Here is a 23,140-nt window from a genome sequence, read left to right as displayed (position 1 = left end):
TCAAAATGAACTTTCTGTATGTAATAGTGATAAGAAAATAAATGCTAGACACAGCTTTGTTACGAAATTCTTAAAAAATAAATTCTTGCATTTCCTCAATAAATTCACTTAGTGCAGGGGTTCTTAACCTGGGATCCATGGATTTCAGAGGGTCTGGGGCTTGAATTGAAAAAAATCACCTTACCTTTATTTTCTCTGACCTCTAACTGGAATTTAGTATTTCCTTTACTTATGAATGCATGCAATAAATTACAGTAGTATTCATTTCATATCACATTACAGTTGCTGCATATCTCAGAAAATTGCTTATGCACTCTTCCATACTTCAAAATTTCGGTAGTTGTTAGACCTGATGCTAGTTGAGTGTCATAAAACTGTCTGCTGCTGCTACATTCTGAGAAGGGGTCCGTGGTTTCAACTGGCTGGCAAAGGGGGCCGTGGAACAAAAAAGGCTAAGAACCCTTGATTTAGTGCTTTATCTTGAATATTTATAATCTAATACTTTTATAGGTGTGTGCTTTTTTTAATTCACCTTTTTTAAAATTTTAGAGTACTCGAAGTCGACAAGGAGAAGAAAGAGATCCAGAAGTTGAACTAGAAGTAATTGAACTTATTTTCTGGTAGATAATATCAAAGAAGTCTACCTCTTAATGTTATAGTTTTATGAACTGCGTTATAATTTATGGAAGCCCTTTTTAAGGTATTTCTTTAAAAACTGGACATTGCAAGGGATTTTATTTCCCTTGTATTTATTTTGATAGAATGATAGTACACCTCTTTCAAATACATGATTTCAAAGCGCTTCAGTATTCCTGTGAGGTAGGAAGAAAAAAGGTTGAACCTTTGATGAGATCCTAAATTTTATGATTCTGCTTATTAATGAGTTCCTTAACTGGTCATTTATTAATGCTAATCATTTTATTTTTTGTTTCTGAGATAATGGTATAGCTTTTGATATAGGGAAAAAAATCAGTCCTAGTCCTACAGAAGGTGTTTTGTTTTTTTTTTGGCTTTTTTTTTGTATTTCTATTTTGGAAGAATAGGCTGTTTTACTATGCTTTCTGCAGCTCATTTTCAGACATATTTCTGAGTGAAGGTATTTGTAATGTAGTAACATACTGGCCTTGAGATTTAGGAGTTAATAAATTTTAAAATGAAATTCCTTTAATAGACTGCATTTTTTTAACTTCTAGTCCTTTCCTGTTTTTTAGCACCAGCAGTGTTTAGCAGTATTCAGCAGAGTGAAATTTACTCGAGTGTTACTGACAGTGCTTATAGCCTTTACTAAGAAAGAGGTAAGGGCATTTACTATAATCTGTCCACCTACGTTTTAGCTTTTTTTTTTTTGGATGGAATGCCCTAATGAAGTAGTTCAGAGACTTCTCCACTGAAATGCCCCGATGGTAAGGGTATATATAGCCTTCAGCCTTTGGTATATTTACACTGTAGTATGCCTGATGATTTTCTTGAAAAGTCATGTGCGTTTTTCATTCTTCTCCATAACATATCTATGTCTGTTATTGAATAAAGTAACAGCTGAAATTGCCTTTAAACAGCTGTAACACATTTTATCTGTATTTTTTGAAGTGTGGGTTGTCTGCTTTTGTGATTTGAAAAGAGGTTAATAAAAACGAGATTTTAGGCAGGCCCATTCTTTCCTTCTTTAAAAAATACTTAATTGTTGAATTTGTATAGAACCAAAATCAAGTCCTGGTAGCAATGATTTAATCTGTTATATATGTTTTCATTAACTCAAATCAAGTACAAACAAATTCATGAATAGGTAATAAGTGGTGAGTCGACGATTCGACCTTTACCATTGCTCTAACTTCTGTAATTCTATTTTTTCCTGTCCCTTTTTTTCATCTTAAAGAATTGACACAGTAGATATGTTGAAATTTTCCAGTTCGCTGCATTTCTCTTTTTTAAATATAAGAATTAGCAGAATAAACTAGAATGATACCGCCCCCCTCCTTTTTTAATGGATCCTACAAGAAACAGATGTGAATAAAAAATTAATTTCTATCCTAACAGGATGTGGGCATCCTTTATTAAGTGGATAGTTTTGTGAAGACCAAATGTCGTTACGAAAAGCATTTAATTTCATTATTGTTTATAGAATTTTCCTATTTAATGTATATCTTTCAGTGAAAGAATATATAAGAATGTTTTTGGTGATTTATTTGCTAGACCAGTGCTGTTGCAGAAGCTCAAAAATTGATGGTTCAAGCAGCAGATCTTCTTTCTGCCATTCATAATTCATTGCATCATGGCATCCAGGCCCAGAATGATACCACAAAAGGAGGTAATTGTAATTTTGTTCCTACTCTTTTCTTTTTCTTTTTCTTTTTCTATCCAGACTATATAGTGCTTGGTTGTTCCATGAGTACATTGAAGTCAGATTGTCTGGACCTAGGAACGTTTTACTCTGTAGCCTTATATAGAGGTTTTAGTTTCCTTCCTTCTTTTTTTCTCCTTTCTTTTAAAAATTTTATTTTAGACCAAAGACCTAGTCCATTAAACTTGGCCATTTCCTGTATCTTACTGATGGGGATTAGAATATTTACCTGGTCTGGTGATCCTGCTTAGATGTCAGTAATACATTCTTTTTGTATCACCTTTCCCCTTTATTCCTTTATGTGAGAAATCATCACCTCTCTCACACAGCATTCCTGAACTCTACCTGTCAAACCTAGGTGTTGCCTCTGTGAACTCATTGCATCTCATACATGTGTCTGTTATAACTTTTTTTTTATTTGGTACATTGTATTATAATTGTTTGCCAATTTGTCTTTCCAAGAGTTCATGAGTACTTTCAGGCCAGGGATTATCTTCTTTTTTGTGTCTCCTTAAAGTGCTTGGCACACTGTTGACACTCAGTAGAAATTTATGAAATCTGCCTTTTAAAATACAAGACAGTGTACCTTTGTTGTAAAAAGTTTTAACTGAGTCAGTATTTTAGACAGTGTATAGCAATTTTGGTTGTTCTTAAAACTCATTAAAATGCGATGATATTTACATTCTTTAAATTATATTTCCCATTTGTTTGTCCCATCACCAGGAAGACAAATTTTTACTGACACCCTTCTTTCTAAGAAGAATTTGAGCCCCTTATGTTATCAGCTCGATTCTCATCCCTATTTCTAGAGGTGCCTGGTAAATTCATTCTAGGGCCTTTCTAGAGCTCCTCTGTGTAAACTGGGTTGCTTCTTGAGTTTTCTCACTACTGGCCAGGAATTCAGTTTTGGGAGAACTACTAAATCTTAGAAAAAGAAATTTCCTTAAGTCTTCATTGCATGGAATTGACATTCCTGTAACTCAGAAAACAAAAAGTTTATTCTCTGGAGTAAAGAAGCAGGTATTCTGGACTGTTGAAGGCACAAAGGGTGGGCACTATGGGGGAGTTAAGTGAAAATTAAAATATTTAATGGGAACCACTTCCCTTGCTACCCCTCAGCCCCTCTCCCTCAGCTCTGCTTTAGATTCCCCCTGTCCTCAGCATACCAAACAATGCAGCCAAGCTCGTGCACTCCACTTAAAGAATTTTTGAGGACTCTTTTTAGGGATGACTGACCAGCCCAAGAAGGGGGAAGTATATCAGCAAAATCTGAATGCACTGGTGGTAGGAGTTTCCAGTGAAATGACTTAGCAGAAAACGTAACCTGCATTTCTAGAGCTCTTAATGTTTTTTTTTTTTTTGGTGCAGTAGGTACAAATTTGAACATATGGTCAATGGTAGAAATCTCTTAAGCTGAAAGAAAGAGAGCAAAACAAGCAAGCCAAAAAAATACCTTAAAAGAAATAAGAAAAATCAGTTCATCCATAAAACAAGAATAGGGATGCTATGCAAAAGGAAAAATGAGAGAATGTTAAATAGTGTTATTTGTGATATAAAATATAAGAGCAGAATTGAAAAAAACTAAATAGATTAGAAAAATGAAGTTTAAGGAAATTTTAGAGAAAGCAAAAAAAATGGAAGAAATGGAAAATAGGGAGAAAAAAGATAAGAATATTTTAGGATCTGTCTAGAAGGTTCACTGCCTTAAAAAAAGGAATTCCAGAGAGAGGTGAATAAATAGAAGTCCAAAAAGCTCATTTAAGCAAACTTCCTGGGATGGAATAATACAAATGTCAAGATTGAAAAGGCCAGTAACATTCTCCCCCTCCCCCAAACCAGGATGTAACTGCCCGGTACCAAGGCATATTATCATGAGATTTCAGAATCATGGGAATAAGGAGAAGATCCTAAAAAGATTTGAGAGAAAAAAAAGATTACATACACAGAATCAAGTTAGAATGTCATCAGACATTTCAACAGCAGTACTGAAAGCTAGAACTCAGTGAAGATCTTGAGCAAAAAAGTTGGAGAACCTTCATGATTTCAAACTTACTACAAAGCTACAGTAGTCAAGGCAGCATGGTCCTGGTATAAGTATAGGCATATCAGTTAATGGAGATCAAGGGAATAGAATTGAGAATTCAGAAATAACCGGATGATAAATATATCATCATTTGATATTCAAGAAGGATGCCAAGAGACTTCAATGGGAAGAGAGTACTCTTTTCCACAAATGGTGTTGGATAACTAGATATCCATATGCAGAGGAAAGAAGTTGGACCCCTATCTCACACTACATACAAAAATGAACTCAAAATGGATCAAAAATCTAAATGTCAGTAAGAATTAAAACTATAAAACTGTTAAAACAAGACATAAGTCTTTGTGAGTTTGAATTAGGTAGTGGCTTCTCAGATATGGCAACAACAAATAGCACACGCAAAAAAAAAATAAAAGGAATATATAAATTGGCCTTGATCAAAATTAAAAGCTTTTGTGCTGCAAAGGAAACCGTCAAAAAAGTGAAGACGGGAAGCAGATTTGGCTCAACGGACAGAGTGTCCGCCTACAACATGGGAGTCCAGGGTTCAAACTCAGGGCCTTCTGACCTGTGTGGTGAGCTGACCCACGTACAGTGCTGGTGTGCGCAAGGAGTGCCGTGCCACATGGGTGTCTCCCACGTAGGAGCGTCCCACACTCAAGGAGTGCGCCCCATGCAAAGAAAGTGCAGCCTGCCCAGGAGTGGCGCCACACCACAGAGAGCCGACACAACAAGGTGACGTAACAAAAAGAGACACAGATTAAAAAAATAAATATTTAAAAAAAAGAAGACAACCCACAGAATGGAAATCATATATTTGGTAAGGGACTTGGATCTTCAGTATAAAGTCTTAGAACTTGACAGAAAAATAACTGTCAAAACATGGGCTAAGAATCTGAATAGATACTTCTTCAAATAAGATACACAGGTGGCTGACCATTAAGCACATGAAAAGATTCTCAACGTCATCAGCCGTCAATAAAATGCACATCAAAACCACAATGAGATACAATTTCACACCCACTAGATGGGTATAATTAAAAAACAAACAACAAGTTTTGAGGATGTGGAGAACCTGCAATTCTCATACACTTCTAGTGATTAAATAAAATTATGCAACTGCTTTGGGAAACAGTTTGGCAGCCCGAGAGGTTAAACAGTCACCGTACAACCCAGGTATATACCCAAAAGTAGTAAAAACATATCTACATGTGATGCTTACAGCAGCATTATTCAGAATGGCTAAAAGGCGGAAGCAATGCAAATGTCCATCAACAGATAAATAGATAAATAAAATGTGACATATTCATATCATGGAATACTTTTCATCCGTAAAAAGAAAGTAGTAGTTGTACGGTGATATGGATTATCTTGAAAATATTATGCTAAATAGAAGAAGCCACTCACAAATGACCGTGTTTTAGGATTCTACTTCAGTGAAATTCCAGAATAGTCCATAGAGATAGGAATGAGATTAGTGGTTGCCTAGGGCTGAGAGAGAGTGGGGAGGAAAGTGGCTTAATGGGTATGGGGCTTCTTGTTGAGGTGACTGAAATGTTATAAAATTGATTCAGGTCATGGTTGCACAACTCTGTATATACTAGACACCTTTGAATTGTTCACTTTAAAATGTTAATTGTATGTTAAAGCTCTTATTAAAAAATTAGTGGAGCAATTTGTTCAGAGTTTGTGGGGAAAATGGTTTCTATAAGATAAACTATCTTATATCAAACTGTCACTTCGTTGTAGGGAAAGATACTGTTAGACATTGAAGATCTCAAAAAATTTACCTCTTCAAAATTTTTCAAGATGCTACTGAAGATGTGTCCCACTAAAACAAGGGATTAATTCAAGAAATAGGAAAGCATGGAGTTTAGGGAATCTGAGAAAAGAAAAATGAAAGAAATCCCCAAGATGAGGAGAAGGCAGATCCCATAATAATAGCTGAGCACCAGATATAGGGGGTAAGTCAAGTTTGGAGAAAGTCAGAAGGCTCTAGAGGAGTTGTCTTAAGATGTGATACCTGTTGCTCCGATAAAATTGATAGAATAAGAAAAAGAAAAAATATTGATAGCCGTTGTGTTTGAGAACAGATTTAGACAATTACTAACTTGAGAGTATGTATGAAAGTAAATGTATAAGTTATTTCTATGTTTGCAAAAGTTATCCCTGGCTCAGATGTGAATATCATAATGATACAAATGCTGAATATTTATCATAATCCAAAATATAATTGATGTTGGGAGAATGAGGGGTTAGAATTGTATGTGTTCTTGTAATTTGCATGCTTTAAGTGCTACTTTCCATTACTTCAGTATACACATTTTCTCTGACTTCCTCCTCCAACTTTAAAAGGAAATAAGAAATAACATGTAAAACTGAAAAAATAAGAAGTAATGCTACAAGCTTGCTATTTGGTGTTACCGAGGTAAATACCAAAAGAAAAATAGCTAAACGGAACTGGCAGAGATTGCCTCTGGGAAGAGAAGTGGGGTAGGTGGGATGGGGGAAGAGGGTGGGGGGAGGATTGTTTTTTAATTAATAAACCTTGTTCAACTACTTAATTCTTAAGCTACAGATATGTTTGATTTAGTAAAAAGCTAAATTTATAATTAGTGTATATTAAAATAGTTTAAAATATAACTTAGAATATGGTGGTACACCTCTTGGTAATTTGACATCTGTTTAGCCTCTTGAAGGCTAAGTATGGTGCTTAACTGTGTACCTCAACCCATTTGGGTTAATTTGTCAGCTTGGCGGAGTACTATACAAGAGAGGTAAGAACTGACTGCATTTTTTTTTTTTAACTTGAATGATGTCTTTTGAAACAGAAGCCTCAGGTGAACCTTAAAATTCTGAGGTTTGCATTCAACCATATCTGGGATGAAAATGAAGATTTGGGGCTTAAAGTTACCTCATATCCAGTTTCAAGAATAAGTCACATAACTTCAGTTCCAGAAAGGGAAAGAGAAGTCTCTGTAGGATGACCATGACAGTCTTCTGAAGATGCTTGGATAGCCAGAATTTCTGGGCCATAGTTCCACTTTTCTACAACACCATGCCAAAGCTATAGTATCAGTCTTCCTCTGAAAGGCACTCAGAGCCCTATCCCACAGCATTTGTCCTGGCGTTTTCAAGCCTGAAAAAAAAAAGACTTCAGCTTCAAGTTGGCAGTCCTGCTCCAGCATTAGAATATTTAATGAGTACTTCTTTCCTCCCAGCACGGATCACCTTCAAGATCTTTAACAAGGAGTGGCAGCTTGGCAGCATGATTAACATTCCTTTCAGAAAAAAATAGTTCGAACAAGTAATTTAGAGTTTCTGTAAAAGACCAGGGGAAAGTGGCCACTGCCCACTTATGTGGGCAAATGAGTAAGCAAATGAATACACATGAATACACAAAACAATTCATAGAGTAAATCCTGAATTTCCCACATTAATAGGGAGCATTTTTTAAAAGTGTAATTAGCATTTATTCTTATGTGAGTTGAATAGTCCAGGGCTCTGAGCAGGCACAGCCCTTAAAAACAGTCAGTACCTGTAAGGGAACAGAGGTGATGCAGGGAATTTTTAATCACAGTGCGTGAGGTATATGGAACTGTCAGTGAAAGAACCACCAGCAGCTAGAGGGAACATGCAGGGCATTCTTACAGCAACTGCTGATGAAGGGTTTCCCACACCATCTTCTTCCAGAAGAGAGGCATTTGGTGCTAAGTAAATGTGGATAGTTTTGTCCCTAGAGATATAATCTGCATATTTCCAAGTAAACATTCCAGAATCACTCCCATTCAACTGCTGAGGAATCTCATGTGGCTTCAGGCTGTAGTGGGTCTACTCTAAAAGATTCAGATCTGTATTTTGGTCTTACTTTCATCTTATAAATACTGAAGGAGAACCTCGGATTCTGTGACCGTTTGTCCCATAGAATCCAGAAGCCTGCCCAGCCCCACCACCACCACCCCCAAAGAGGACTCCCACGTCTGTTTGTTTGTTTTCTTTGCTCTTTGTCTGCTTGTTGTTTGTCTTCTTGAGAAGGCACTGGGACCACCCATGTGGAAAGTGGGCATGTATTTGCAGTTGCTTGAGCCATATCCATTCCCCTAGAATGTAGATATTTAAGACACATTTTTCTTAAATTATCAACCATCAGGCCCCAAAGTGCTTTCCAGTGAATAGGCACCAGAATAACCTCTTGTTCAAAGAGATTTACCCCTTTGGCCCATCTTTTCACTTTTGGTAACCCCTAGACCTTAATTTAGGATAGAAAAAAGTACTAAATGCATGAAATGCTGGATAGCCTTTATTTTTTCCACCAGAAGATTCATGTAAAAATTGATGACTTTGTCATTGAGCCAGTGAAAGTTCTTCAGGGTCTGGATATCACTGTGAGTAATCACAATTTGAAAGCACTGCTTAGGATCTCATTCTGTGGGCCATAGCCTAGGGCATTGCTGATTTCTTTTCCCATGTCCTTTTTAAGTTCAAGAAGATTATCCATCCTGTCCTTCTATCCCTCTTTTGTTTTGCCTCAAATATAGACATTTTCCTTCTGAGTAAACCATTGCTTCCACTGTCTAGGTAGACTCAGGCTGACACTTCTTCAGATAGTGTCCCCACCTACTTTCATTTTCAAGTCTGATTACAGCTTTCTTTGCATCAGAAAATTTCCCGTTGAACACCTCTTTTCCTTTCCCAACCTAGAGTTCCCCTTGTTTCAAGAATTCTGTGTTGTCAGATGGACTCTGTGTCCATCTGACTTCTTTGAGAATCATGATGCTGTGAAGTTAAAGAAGGGACAGACTTTCCATGGCCACCTTTTTAAGTTGCTCCAATTACCTACGTTACTTCTCTTCTTGAGCACCCACCTCCGCAGTACAATGTGGCCATTTTAGACCCTTGCCATCCTCTTCAGAAATCATCTGTTAACAACCTGTTACTGAGGCTTTCACATTAAAAGACTCTCTGAATTACCTTTGCTGTGGCGATGGCCAACTAGTCCTTTGTTACAGCCATCTGAGTTCAAAGTAAAATCAAAGAAAGGCAGGACTTTGTGTGGCTGATCTTGGGTTACTGTCACTCTGATTGTTGGATAGTTACTTATTCTATTAGGAGATTTATTACTCAGTTCAGTATGTTTTTGGAGGCTTCACAAAATGTCAGTTCACAAGATGAGGAGTTTAAAAATCTCTCTCCTGAAGGGGCCACATTCTTTGTTCCGTTGCAAGTGGAAGTTACATGGGCTTTGTGGTCAGCTAAATGGGAATCCAAATAAGCTGACAGTATGGTAGACACTGTTTTTCACTTGGTGAATAAAGCAGTCTAATGTTGGTCTTTTGGCTGGTATTTCATCAGTGTCCACTGTGGAAAACAGCACTGTTTGAACACTGCCTCTTCAGGAGGACCTAGGCAGGGGCACCGCTGTCACAAAAACAGAAAATGATGCCAAGAATCCTAATCAGCCATTTATACATACCAGACCTGAACAGCAATGGCAGCCAACACACCCTGATGCAAACCCCAGAGCTGTTACCTCCTCTGCCACCCTGGCTACCACTGCCAAAACAGTCATCAATCTAGAACTGACGTCATTTTGAAATCACAACACATTTGAGAGGATTAAGCTCTTGTGCACTAATGCTAGGAACTTAATTGAATATTTTTTTTCTTAAAAAATCCATTGTGGGGAAGCAGATGTGGCTCAAGTGATAAGGTCTCTGTCTATCATATGGGAGGACCCAGGTTCAGTCCCTAGGACTTCTGATGAAAAAGAAGAGAAAGTGTGCCTGTGTGGCGAGCCAGTGAACTACTGCCCCTGCAAGTGAGTCACATAGCAAGATGATGACACAACAAAAGAGAGACAAAGGGGAGAGTCAAAGTGAAGCACAGCAGAGACCAGAAACTGAGGTGGGCATTGACTGGGAACCTCTCTCAACCACAGAGGTCATCAAGATCAAATCCCTCTGAATCCTAGAGGAGAAAAATGAGAAGAGAAGACAAAAAAGAGAAATGGATACAGAAGATCACACAGCAAATGGAAACAGCAAAAATGGCAGTGCGGGGGTGGGGTGAGGGTGGGGGAGGGGAAATCTTAGAAAAAATCCGTTGTGTGTGCATGTGTATCCCAGAGGATTTCTAGTTTTCAGATGGTACAGAAAAGATGCCTCTGCTGCTCCTCTCTAAAACCAATGGAAAACTATAGGGAATATAAGAAACAGAATCCTCTCATATGCTTACAAAATAGGGAAAATTTTTAAACTCAACCAAATAGGCTGTGAGACACTGACAGTGGAACTCAGATGAGGGAGAATGAGAAGGACTACTCAGATTTTCTTGATCTTAACATAAGTAATCCTACAAAGTACAGTGTTCTCTGAAGTAGTTGGCGTAACCTAAAGGACAAAACCAAAAATTCTTCTGGAATAACAAAAGGGTGGGGTATACATGCTGGCTGTAGAACTTATGTGATTAATACCTTGGAGAGGAAATGGAGGTAGGGCTGTACCAGAAAATTGCTCAGAAACTTTTAAAATGACTTACTTTGCTCAGTTCAGCTGAAACACGTTATATGTGCGTGCTGTTTTTTTTTAACTGATATAAGATAGAGCTGCTGCGGTTGTAAGCATTCCAGCAGTTGATAGATTTGTCATTTAAAAGAGATAGGTAAACTGTCTTGCATGTGCACACAAGCATGTCAGCATGGGGCTTATCTCCTAGACTAGAATACTGACGTTCAATGATCGAATACTTTTTAAGATCTGTACATATTTATGCACAAATATTCCAGGGAAATGTTGAGCAAAAGAAGAGGGAAAACAAACGGCAGAACACACACCAGACACATTTTTCTCCAGGAATTCAAAGAATTTATTAAAAGATGGTAAAACAACACAAAGTAGAAATATTAGGACTAAAAGAAGAAATATTGAGCAATAGAAGGAGAGAAAGTGAATAGATATAGTTCAGGAAAAAAGTGAAAGAGAATAATACTCTTAAGAGGGGGATATGGGATGTTTCCTTTTTGGAGTAATGAAAATGTTCTAAAATTGAGGTGGTGGTGATAGCACAACTCTGTGATGAGTATGAGAGCCAGTAAGTGTACAATTTGAATGGATTTGTACAAAGCATGGGACTCTAATACAAGGAATCCTGTGGTGGAAGATGGACTGTGGCTAATAGAACAAATATGAGAACATTATCTCATGAACTATAACAAATATATAAAACTAATACAGGGTGTTAATCAGATGGTTTGTGGAAAATACACAAAATGTAAGACGGGCTATAATTAGTAATATTTTGACAACGCCCTTTCATAGTTTGTAATAAATGTTTCACAGCAATGTAAGGTATTGGTGGTGGGTTACCAAGTATGGGAGCCCTGTATGATGATATGCATATCTATTTTGTAAGTTCACAACATTTACTATACACTTACTATTTCTGTATGTTCATGTGTGGATGGTATACTTCAATAAAATTTTATTTAAAAAATAACCCAAAGTGAAGACCTCACTGAAAATAGCAAGTAGTATAAAGGCATTGCTGAAAAACTGTAAGTAAAGGGCATGGAGTTCAGGCCTGAAAAAAAAAAGAACTAAGCAAAATGGAAATGAAGAAAGATATTTGGAATATTAGTATGCAAATAATAGGTAAAGAAGACTCAGTGTACTCATAATTAATGTCCCTTAAGAGAATCATGTAATGAAACATAAAAATATCAAATTTCTGGAAGTAAAATAGGCTAAGAGTTCGTCACATCACCATTCAACACAGAAAACAGTGAAGCAATATTTATAAAGTTCTCAGACAAAGAACCATAACCCAAGAATTTTATACCTGTCCCAACTCTCTCAAGTGAAATTCAGATGGATATTTCAAACTTGAAAGGACTCAAGGAACATTGCCCAGAAGTTAGGAAATGCTCAAATAATGATGGAAACATATTAATAAAATGCAGATAAAGCTTAAAGGGGCTTACACCAGCCAAATTAGGAACAGTTTGATCATCAGAGTAAATAACTGTAACAGATTATAACCTATTGAATAAAAAAAAACCATGATCCCATATTGATACAAATAAATGTAATGGATAAATTGAAAGTTTGAATGGTATGCCTCCTCCAGAATATTAACTCCAAAGGAAAGAGGAGTAACTAGGGAAGAAGCCTGTCAGACACCACCTTGGACAAGTAATTGAAGTGGAATCACCAGTCATGAGAAAAGTTGTCACTAGCTGATATGATACAGTGAGAAAAATTGTAGCATCACTTCAGTGATATTCTAAAATTTGTAATCTGAATCTGATCATGAGGAGCAAACAGATGAACCCAAATTGAAAGGCAGTATATAAAAAATGGCTTGTTAGTCTTCAGGAACATAAGAGTCATAGACCTGAAGAACCGAAGGAAAAACTGGGAAATGTTCCAGATTGAAAGAGACTTAGAGGCAATGAAAATTAAATGCAAAGTGTGGATATGAAGGATATTCGTGGAACAGTTTGTGAAACTTGAATCTGAGGATTAGATGATACTAATTTGTCAGTGTTAGTTTCCTAATTCTGGTGGTTTTATTGGGAATATGAAAAAGTGCCTCTTTGTAGGAATTACACTCGACACACATTTAAGGTTGATGTAACTTTTAAGTTTGAGACTGTTTCTGAAGAAGAAAACTTCACTTTAAAAAACAAAGCAAAAGAAATCAGTGTGTAATGGTGTGTAGGTGTTTTTAAGGAAAAGAAGTCTGTGAATGGACAAATTATAACATTCATATAGTGAAATACTTGTCAGTATATAAAGAGATGAACTGATATATTCAACATAATGGATAAATCTTGGAACCATTATGCTGAGCAATAGAAATCTATCATAAAAGAGTACATACAGTTAAAATTCTTGCATGAAAGATTTAATTTCTAGAGACAGAAAGCAGTTCCATGGGTGCTAGGCATGGGGAAGATTGACTGTGAAGCAGCACAAGAAACCTTTGGGGTGATAGAAATATTCTGCCCATCCAATCTGATGTTAGTTTCATGGTTGTATCTATTTTTCAAAACATTGGACTATACTCTTAATGTTTACATTGTATTATTTGTAAATTATATCTCAAGTTGAGAAAAAAATTATGTAATCCTACATACACAACGTTGTTTATGTGCATAGATTGTTTCTGGAAGACACTTGTAGTGCCTACCTCCCAATGTAAACTGGTGTCATAGGTGGGTAGGAGCCTTGCTTTCCATTGTTGTATATTCTTGTTCTGTTTTAAAAAAAATTTTTTTAATTACTTGCATATATTACCTATTCAGAAACAAATGCCAAATGCTCTAAAATATGTAGATTTATATGTAATTCATGTTAGGGTATTCTGACCTGTGGCTAGTGTAGAATATTTATTGAGGCCATGCTTCATTTCCGCAGCTATGGTTTAATTTTTTTTTTTAATAACATTTTGTAAAAATCAAAGAGCCAAGAAATAAGACTAATGTAACAAAAGGTTGGCAACTTCTACATTGTTTTCTAGAATTCCTTCCAACTTAAGGCATTCAAAAATTGTTTTGAAATAAATCTAACTTTAAAATGCCTGCCTAACTCAAGAGAGATGTGTTGTCTGAAACAATACAATGTCTTTATCTCTCTTGACTACTTTTCTAGGTCTTTAATTTTGGTATCTGTTTTACTTCTAGAATAACTTATTTTGCTCAGTTCAACCGAAACACATTGTTATTATAAATCTTTTATTAAAGGACCTTGTAAAACTTTTGTTTGTAAAACTTTTCTGCTCTTAGTATTGAAGAGCATCTAACAGGAATTTTAGTAACTAAAACACTTTAAACCAGTGTGTCATAATGTTTGGAAAGTAACTTATACTTTATTTTATTTTTAAAAGATTAAAAATATTGAGTAGTGCTAATGTGAGGGGGAAATGATCATATTTGGCATTCCTTGTACTAAAGCTGATTTTTATCGTATATATATGAAGCATTTTAAGAGTAAATCAAAGATTTTTTTTTTTTTTTTTTTTTTTGAGGTACCAGGGACTGGGGATTGAGCCCTGGACCTCGTATGTGGGAACCTGGCACTCAGCCACAGAGCCACATCTACTTCCCTGAGTTGGTTTTTTCGTTTGTTTTATATTTTTTGTCCCTGAACCTGAGCCCTCCCATGTGAGAGGCAGGTGTTCAACCACTTGAGCTGCTTCCACTGGCCCAAGATAATTTTTATGCATAAACAGACTTCTAAAATGAGATGGGGAATCTAGAAGTCATCTTGTCTGATTTCTATCCAGTTAAATTCAGGAAAACATTTTTGAGCATGTGCTAGATAAAAATTACTGTAAAATTGTATTCTTTCCTCACTTCATATAGTAAGGGGCCCCAGCATCTATTTAAATTACTTTAATTATTAAGCAATCTGAGATAAATTGTGTGATAGAGCTATAAAGTACAAGGGGAAAATATTATTTCAGTTTATTGTGGGAAGAGGTTGGATCTGATAAAGCTGATCTTTTTAACTTCTTGTTGTTCCTTTTGTCCTGAAAACTGTAGCTAGTACTGCTTAACTTTTAGTACCACTCCTGCTCAGTGATTCTCTATATCCTGAATAACTTCTTTGATCTCTTATATATATCTTAGTTCTTACCCTCTTTCCTAGTGAAGCAAGTTATTATATCTTATGTAGGATGGTTACTAATCTCATATGCATGAGATTCAATAACAGCTGAGACTTTAAAATAGGAATCACTTTAACCTTTAACCACTAGCATGAGTGGTAGCCAGAAAAATATGGGAAAAAGTTAGAATGTGTGGGTAGAATGGAAAAACACATACAGATAAATTCTAAGTACATTCATAGGAACTTCATCCCTACTCATTTATATGCATCTATTTTTACTTCCTGAATTTGGAGAAGTTATAACTTGGAAAATTTGCAACTCTCTAGGGTGTGAGGGGGAGGGAAGGAGCTATGTATTATGTCCTTTAGGTATTTTGATCTGCTTGGAATACTTTGTCCTTCCTGCAATATTTTGTCCTTTGACTAACTTCTCATCATGTAAGTCTTTACTTGTCTTCACTTTTTCTAGGAAGTCTTTCCTGGAATCATTCCTGGGCATGCCTACACTGAATATTCCTTTCCCCCCTGCTCAGACCAGTGTTTCCCAACTTAGAGTTATTGTGGCCCAGTTGAACATGACTATGTTTGGAGCCATTTTCAGTTTTCATATTGAGTGGAGGGGTGGAGGGGTCCTACTGGCATTTAGTGGCTAAGGAGCTGCTAAATAACCTACAATTTGCAGACCGTTGAATTAGTTTCATAAGGTAATGTTTTATACTGTGCCTATTAGTGTGTTTAAAAACAATTGGATAACAGAATATATGGTATTTGTTAACTATTTCCCACTGATTCTTCTTTCCATGATAATTTAGATTTCCATGAGTGGCTGCTATCCATTTATCTTCTACTTATGGTTTGAGGCCTAAAATTGCATATATTAAGAATAAAAGAATATTTCTAGATGATAACTTTAGATGTATATTATAATGCTTTGAGGGAAAATAAGGGAAATACAGTAAGAATTTGGGCTCTACATTTATCATTAAGCCCCAGATGTATTCATATTAGTAAGGTATGGAAATTTCTTATAACATTGTCACAACTACATTTATCTTAGTTATAAATTAAATGTTATAAATCAGAAATTAAAATGGATTTATTTTAATGGTAGCAATCTTTCATTTTATTTTGAACTTGCATATCTTGTTGTTCAGTCATTTATCCAATACCTGTAATGAGTCAGGCATTTAGGTATTTGGGACACAGGCTAGTCCCTGCTTTCACAAGAGCTTAGAGAGACAGGAGTGATGTAATCCTACACAGTGCAGTTGGTGGTATATACAAAATACTGTGGGAGGACCAAAGAGGAAAGGGCATTCAAGCTATGACAGATCTGCCAGGCTGTGAAAAAGGGGTATGTTTTACAAGTAGAAGAATAGTTTATATAGAAGTAAATAGTCATAAAAGAACAGTGCTGTTTGTTTTCCTTTTAGCTTACTGTGATTAGGGAGATAATTTTGAAAAAAGATAAAACCATGGTTTATATAGATAGAAAAATGAACATGTGGTAAGGATTTTATTAAACTCATTCAATGAGGTAATTAACCAGAGGTTTTATAATTTGTCTAAATGAAAAATTTTTCAAAGCATAAATTTTTTTTTTTTTTTAATTTTTTATTGACTTTGTAATAATATTACATTAAAAATATATATGTGAGGTCCCATTCAACCCCCCCCCCACCCCCCCTCTCCCCCCCCCCCCAACAACACTCGTTCCCATCATCATGACACATCCATTGGATTTGGTAAGTACATCTTTGGGCACCTCTGCACCTCATATACATTGGTTCACATCATGGCCCATACTCTCCTCTATTCCATCATGTAGGCCCTGTGAGGATTTGCAATGTCCGGTGATTACCTCTGAAGCACCATCCAGGGCAGCTCCATGTCCCGAAGACGCCTCCACCTCTCATCTCTTCCTGCCTTTCCCCATACCCTTTGTCCATTATGTCCACTTTTCCCAATCCAATGCCACCTCTTCTATGTGGACACTGGATTGGTTGTGTCCATTGCACCTTTATGTCAAGAGGAGGCTCAGATTCCACCTGGATGCTGGATGCAATCCTCCCATTTTCAGTTGTAATCACTCTAGGCTCCATGGTGTGGTGGTTGTCCTTCTTCACCTCCATCTTAGCTGAGTGTGGTAAGTCCAATAAATCAGATTGTAGGTGCTGGAGTCTGTTGAGGCTCAGGATCTGGCTATCACATTGTCAGTCCAGAGATTCAAATCCCCTAAATATATCTTAAACCCCAACATTAACTGCACCTCCAGCACATTAGCATGAAAGTCTTATGAAGGGAGATCCCATCTGAGTCCAGATTCATCACACATAAACACCATTTCCAAAGAGGGGCCATCTGCCCTGGTAGTTAACCCCATCGGCCATGACCATAACTCCCATGGGTCACTTTAGCCCTCAAAGGAACCAATATCTGGGGGTTGTATCTGCTTTATCTGTCTCTCTGACTCTGCTCAGTTGTGCATGAGGGCAAACCTTCTGCCAGCCTCCAGACTCTTTTTTAGAAACTCGTAGCCATATAAACTCATTTCTCCTTTCCATTTCCCCCTTACTTTAGGTCAAACAGCATTTTAAAGTCATGGTATTTTATGTAGACATGGATATTCTCAAAGCATAAATTTATGTGGAATAATGGAACGTTGCAGTAAATTGCAAATGGAGATAAAAATGGTTTTGGTTTTTGTTTTCCCCCATAGAAGGGTGTGGGAAATCAATTGAATTTCTACCAGATTAGGACAGAATCTGCATGTCTACCAGCTATCTACAATTTAGACATTTGGAAAATAGCTCCCATAGAATCAGCCTGCCAATGCATAGTTTTCCATTGGAATACAAAATTTTTTTTTCTATAAAAGTGGCAGGAAATTGTAAAGCACCTTTTGATGCCCTAGTAAAGAATTCATTGAAATCAGTTTGTATTTTAGATGAAATGATTGAGGTGGCACTGTAGTGGATTGATTTAATGAGAGAACAACTAGTGACAGGAATACTAGTTAGGCTCTTGCATTGGTGTTGCTGAAGAGGTGCTAATAAAGAGGAGGGACAAATTCAGTAGACATTAAAAATTATTGACTGATGAAAGCAGATCAGGAAGTAAGAAGAGGCAGAGTATCTGGCTTAGGCAAATTGTAGAGTTAGTGGATTATTTTACTGAGAAAGGGAGAATTTTAGGGGAGAAATAGTTTCATGGGAAACATAAGGTAGTTTTTGGACATGTTCCTTTTGTGGTAATATGAGATAATAAGGTAGAAGTTCCCATTGTATAGTTGGAAATAAGTTTGGAATTCAGGGGAAAGATTGTGGGCTAAAGATTTTAGTTGGGAATCATCAGTTTAATTAGAAGAGTAAGTAACTTCAAACAGGAAGAACTGAAGTATAGAGAAAAGGAAGGCTGAGAACCCTGGGGAACATCTTTACTTGCATGATCCTAAAGAAGAATTATGGTGTATACCTCAGGAGCATTATCATAATTTGGTTAAATATTCTTGTTTTAATTTAAATGATGACACCTACTTAGCAGTAGTTTTATCTAATTAACATGACCTATTTTTTATTTATTCTTAGGTCGTAGCCTGTTTGTACTCCAGCAGGAGAACTTTGAATTCAGATTCTTTATCATTATTTATTTCGGGGAGACACTTCCTCATTTTAGATTCAAGTTGAGAATGACTTAGTTTGGAGTTTTGTACTGGTGTGAAAAATGTGAGGAGATCAGTAGGCAAAAGAGAGTGGGAAAGAGGATCCTACCCTTAGGTCTTTTATAATACATTTCTTTAAAGCATTGTGGATTTCACTAATTCTCTCTTACTTGCATTCCCATTTTACTTTTCACAGTCTCATGATTGGTTCTTTTTTGGGGGAATGTATTACCCCTGTTTTATCCCTTTCTTCATTTGGAGTTAAATTTTGAGGTAGGGAACCCCCAAACTGCAGTTTTAGGCTATTAAGTCTGGTTACCACTTAAAAATTGTATATGTGTAGATATATTAATAATAAATTGTAAAATCAACTTAGATGATGATGTGATAAGAATTTGTTTGAAGGTGCTGTTGAATCATTTTCTTTTTACATTTCATAGCTTTTGAGAAATACTGAAATAGAGAAACATTGAAATTCTTTTTTTTTTCCTTTCCTTTTTAGATCATCCAATTATGATGGGTTTTGAGCCCCTTGTTAACCAGAGGCTACTTCCACCCACCTTTCCTCGATATGCAAAAATAATAAAAAGGGAAGAAATGGTCAACTATTTTGCAAGATTAATAGATAGAATAAAAACTGTCTGTGAGGTTGTGAATTTAACCAATTTACATTGTATTCTGGTAAGTACAAGTCTCTACTCTGGAATATAACCTTTGATTTAATAACAGAATAGTTTCACTTTTTGAGGATTGGCTGTGCCATAGTAAATAATACATTTACCAATTTTCTGTGATAGGTCAAGGGTCTTTTTTTTTTTTTTTTTCTCTCCTCTAACCCCCTCCCCAGTTGTCTGCTCTCTGTGTCCATTTGCTGCATGTTTTTCTTTGTCCGCTTCTGTTGTGTCAGCGGCACAGGAATCTGTGTCTCTTTTTGTTGCGTCATCTTGTTATGTTAGTTCTCTATGTGTGCGGTGCCATTCTTGGGCAGGCTGCACTTTCACGCTGGGCGGCTCTCCTTATGGGGCGCACTCCTTGCACATTGGGCTCCCCTGCGCGGGGACACCCCTGCGTGGCACGGCACTCCTTGCACACATCAGCGCCGCACGTAGGCCAGCTGCACGTGGGTCAAGGAGGCCTGGAGTTTGAACCACAGACCTCCCATGTGATAGACGGACGCCCTAACCACTGGGCCAAGTCTGCTTCCCGGTCAAGGGTCTTTTAAAGAATTCTTGGACTCAAAAATTTCCCTTTCATTCACAGTGGAAACTCAGATTCTTCATTGCATATTTTAAAAAAATAACATCTTAAAATTACATTAGTAGTTCATTCATATTTTCTTGTTGAAAAAAAAAATAGGAAGAAAAAGAGTCATACTTCATTCCATCACCCAGACCTAACTAAATTCACAGTATATTGGTTATTTGCTCAGTATCAAACACTAGATATTTATACAAAAGTTATAAAAACTTTATACCATCAATTTTATAGATGAAGAAAATTAAGTTTAGAGAGGGCAGATCACCCAGGTATTAAGAATGAGGGTTTTAACCCTGGATTGTGTCCACAAAATCTTTTATATAAATGTGTGTATATGTATATATATGTATGTATTTTGTATATATGTTCACATATATTTTCACACACATATTTGCATATGTATATGTGTGTATAAATATTTTTTCCATACAAAAATGGGATCATAGTGTTTGGTAATCTTTTTTATCACTAATCTTTGTATTATAAACTCCTTTCTTTTCATGTTAACAGAAATATATATATTTCTACATTATTTTAGTAGTATTCCATTTTAAGCCTTTGCCACAGTTTTTTCAGTCTACTCGTATGGAATTACATTTAGGACGTTGTCAGTATTTCACTCTTATAAACAAAATTGGTATGAACAATGAACATTTTTGGAGGTAAATCTTTATATCCTGTGCTTTCTTCCTCCTCAAGATAGTTTCCTACAATGGAAGTTGCTCGGTGGAAGAGTATGCACATTTTTAAGCTAGCATATTTTGGATTAATCTTTTTGGGTTAAACTATAGAAAAATTAGGTTTATTTTGGGATTAAAGCATTCAGGGATAGAACTTTGTTAATTGGCAAGATTAGAATGACATAAATAAAGTTAGTGACATGTAACAGAGGAGGTCAGAAAATATGCAAAATAATATTTAATACTAACTTGTGTTGCATAAGATATATAGATTTGCAGTTGTCTGTTTTTACCCCATGCATCCAGAGCCATAATTCCGAGCACCATCTTATTTCCTCAGTGAAGTCTTCCTTTTTTGGTTTCAGACTGCTTCCATACCTGTGTTTGTTGAGGTCACAGATTATCTAATTTATATTCCTAGCATTTACCAACAGTCTCTGGGATATAGTTGGTGCTCAATCAAGATTTGTGCTTTTGTTTATGCTATTTTTTGTAATACTTTTGTCTTCCCTTCCACTAATTCTTTGTCTTTAAAGCCCATCTTACATCTTCATTCTTTAATGAAACATTCACTGATTATGCCTTTTTTACATCCTTTTGTGTTTACCTTCTTTATGGTAATTTGTCCTTATTCTGTCATGAGAATCTTAGAATTTTAAAGTTAAAAAAGATCATGGAGATGCTCCAAATCATTTTACAGCTAAGCAAACTACAGTTCAGAGGAGTTGTAACCAAACCACATGACTGATTAGCACTATATCTGGAATTAGAATAAAGATTTTTTTTTCTACAGCATCTCCTTTTCTTATCCTTAGTTGTTACTTAGATATATAAGATTACTTGTAAGGTTTTTAAGTACAAGCAACCTATTTTAATCCTTTAAAACCTACAGAGTAATGTGTTTTTAATTTAGTCATTTTACCAGCTCTATTCTTTTTTTTTTCCCTCTCCCCTCCTCCCCCACCCCAGTTGTCTGTTCTGTGTCTATTTGCTGCGTCTTGTCAGCAGCACGGGAATCTGTTTCTTTTTGTTGTGTCATCTTGTTGTGTCAGCTCTCCGTGTGTGCGGCGTCATTCCTGGGCAGGCTGCACTTTCTTTCACACTGGGTGGCTCTCCTTACGGGGCACACTCCTTGCATGGCTCTCCTTACGGGGCACACTCCTTGCATGCATCAGCACTGCGCATGGGCCAGCTCCACATGGGTCAAGGAGACCCGGGGTTTGAACCACGGACCTCCCATGTGGTAGACGGACGCCCTAACCACTGGGCCAAGTCCACCGCCACCAGCTCTATTCTCGGTAGACAAATAGACCTTTCCTTTTTTTTTTTTTAAAGATTTATTTATTTATTTCTCTTGCCTCTCCCCCCTCACTCCGGTTGCTGTTCTCTGTGTCTATTTGCTGCATCTGCTTTGTCTGCTTCTGTTGTTGTCAGCGGCACAGGAATCTGTGTTTCGTTTTGTTGCGTCATCTTTTTGTGTCAGTTCTTTTTGTGTGCAGCGCCATTGCTGGGCAACTCTCCTTACGGGGCTCACTCCTTGCACGTGGGGCTCCCCTACTCAGGGGACACCCCTGCATGGCAGGGCACTCCTTGCGTGCATCAGCACTGTGCATGGGCCAGCTGCACATGGGTCAGGGAGGCCCAGGGTTTGAACCGCGGACCTCCCATGTGGTAGACATATGCCCTAACCACTGGCCAAGCCTGCTGCCCTAGACCTTTCTTAAAACATAAAAAAAGTTTAAATAAAACAAGAGACTGGTTTGACTTGTGTGTTGATGGGCTCCTTATATTGAGGGCTATGAAGTCATTTTTACCAACCCGTCTAAGGGGACCATGTCTCATTCCAGTCGCCTCAGGGAATTCACATTGGTTTTATTTATTTATTTATTCATTCATTCATTTATTTTTGTCTTTTTTTTTAATGTTACATTAAAAAAATGTGAGGTCCCCATATACTCCTCACCCCCCTCACCCCACTCCTCCCTCCATAACAACAACCTCCTCCATCATCATGAGACATTCATTGCATTTGGTGAATACATCTCTGAGCACGGCTGCACCTCATGGTCAATAGTCCACATTGATTTTAACTGGGGTAGATAGCAGAGGCATGGTCAGTGATCCTTTGGGCCTTTCTCAGTAAGCTGCAGGATTTCTTATGAAAGAACTTACGTTCCTAGGTGCCTGAGTAAGCTTATTTTGTTGTTTTTTTCTTTTTTGGCTCCATTTGAGCTGGTTTGGGGTTGAGAGATGGGGATGCTTATGGTAGCTTTGAAGAGGCCGAATCACAGACTTATGAAAAAATCAGGGAGGCTTTTTACTCTGGTAGCATATTGTTGTTTCTTTCATATACATTCATCAAAGTTTTGGAATTATTAAAGGAAAAAGAGCTCTTTTGTTTCATATATTATCAAGTCGTGCAGGCCAAAACAAAAGAAAGAACAAGACACTGTTGTCAGAATCATTCCAGTCCATTGCCAGTTAGTTATTTCCATCTTCCTGTGTCTACCTGTTTACCCTATATTTATTTAGCCATGTCCACAATAGGGAAAA

General features: G+C 36.9%; 1 protein-coding gene and 1 pseudogene across 4 annotated transcripts in view; one reads left to right on the top strand and one right to left on the bottom strand.

Moving 5' to 3' along the window:
* Positions 1-23,140, top strand: part of NAA35 (N-alpha-acetyltransferase 35, NatC auxiliary subunit) — a 107,458-nt gene that overhangs the window by 37,387 nt on the left and 46,931 nt on the right. For all 4 annotated transcript variants that reach the window (XM_004461536.5, XM_004461534.5, XM_004461535.5 and 1 more), the window contains exons 9-12: positions 550-600; positions 1,212-1,295; positions 2,191-2,305; positions 19,153-19,331. In XM_004461536.5, the coding sequence (XP_004461593.2) occupies positions 550-600; positions 1,212-1,295; positions 2,191-2,305; positions 19,153-19,331 (429 nt within the window). The remainder of the gene's footprint in view (positions 1-549; positions 601-1,211; positions 1,296-2,190; positions 2,306-19,152; positions 19,332-23,140) is intronic.
* Positions 8,027-9,850, bottom strand: LOC111764875 (sentrin-specific protease 2-like; annotated as a pseudogene).

The sequence above is a fragment of the Dasypus novemcinctus genome, chromosome 8 (assembly GCF_030445035.2).
Source record: "Dasypus novemcinctus isolate mDasNov1 chromosome 8, mDasNov1.1.hap2, whole genome shotgun sequence".
Lineage (NCBI taxonomy): Eukaryota > Metazoa > Chordata > Mammalia > Cingulata > Dasypodidae > Dasypus > Dasypus novemcinctus.
The sequence above is the reverse complement of the archived record's forward strand: the minus strand, read 5'-3'. Positions and strand labels throughout refer to the sequence as shown.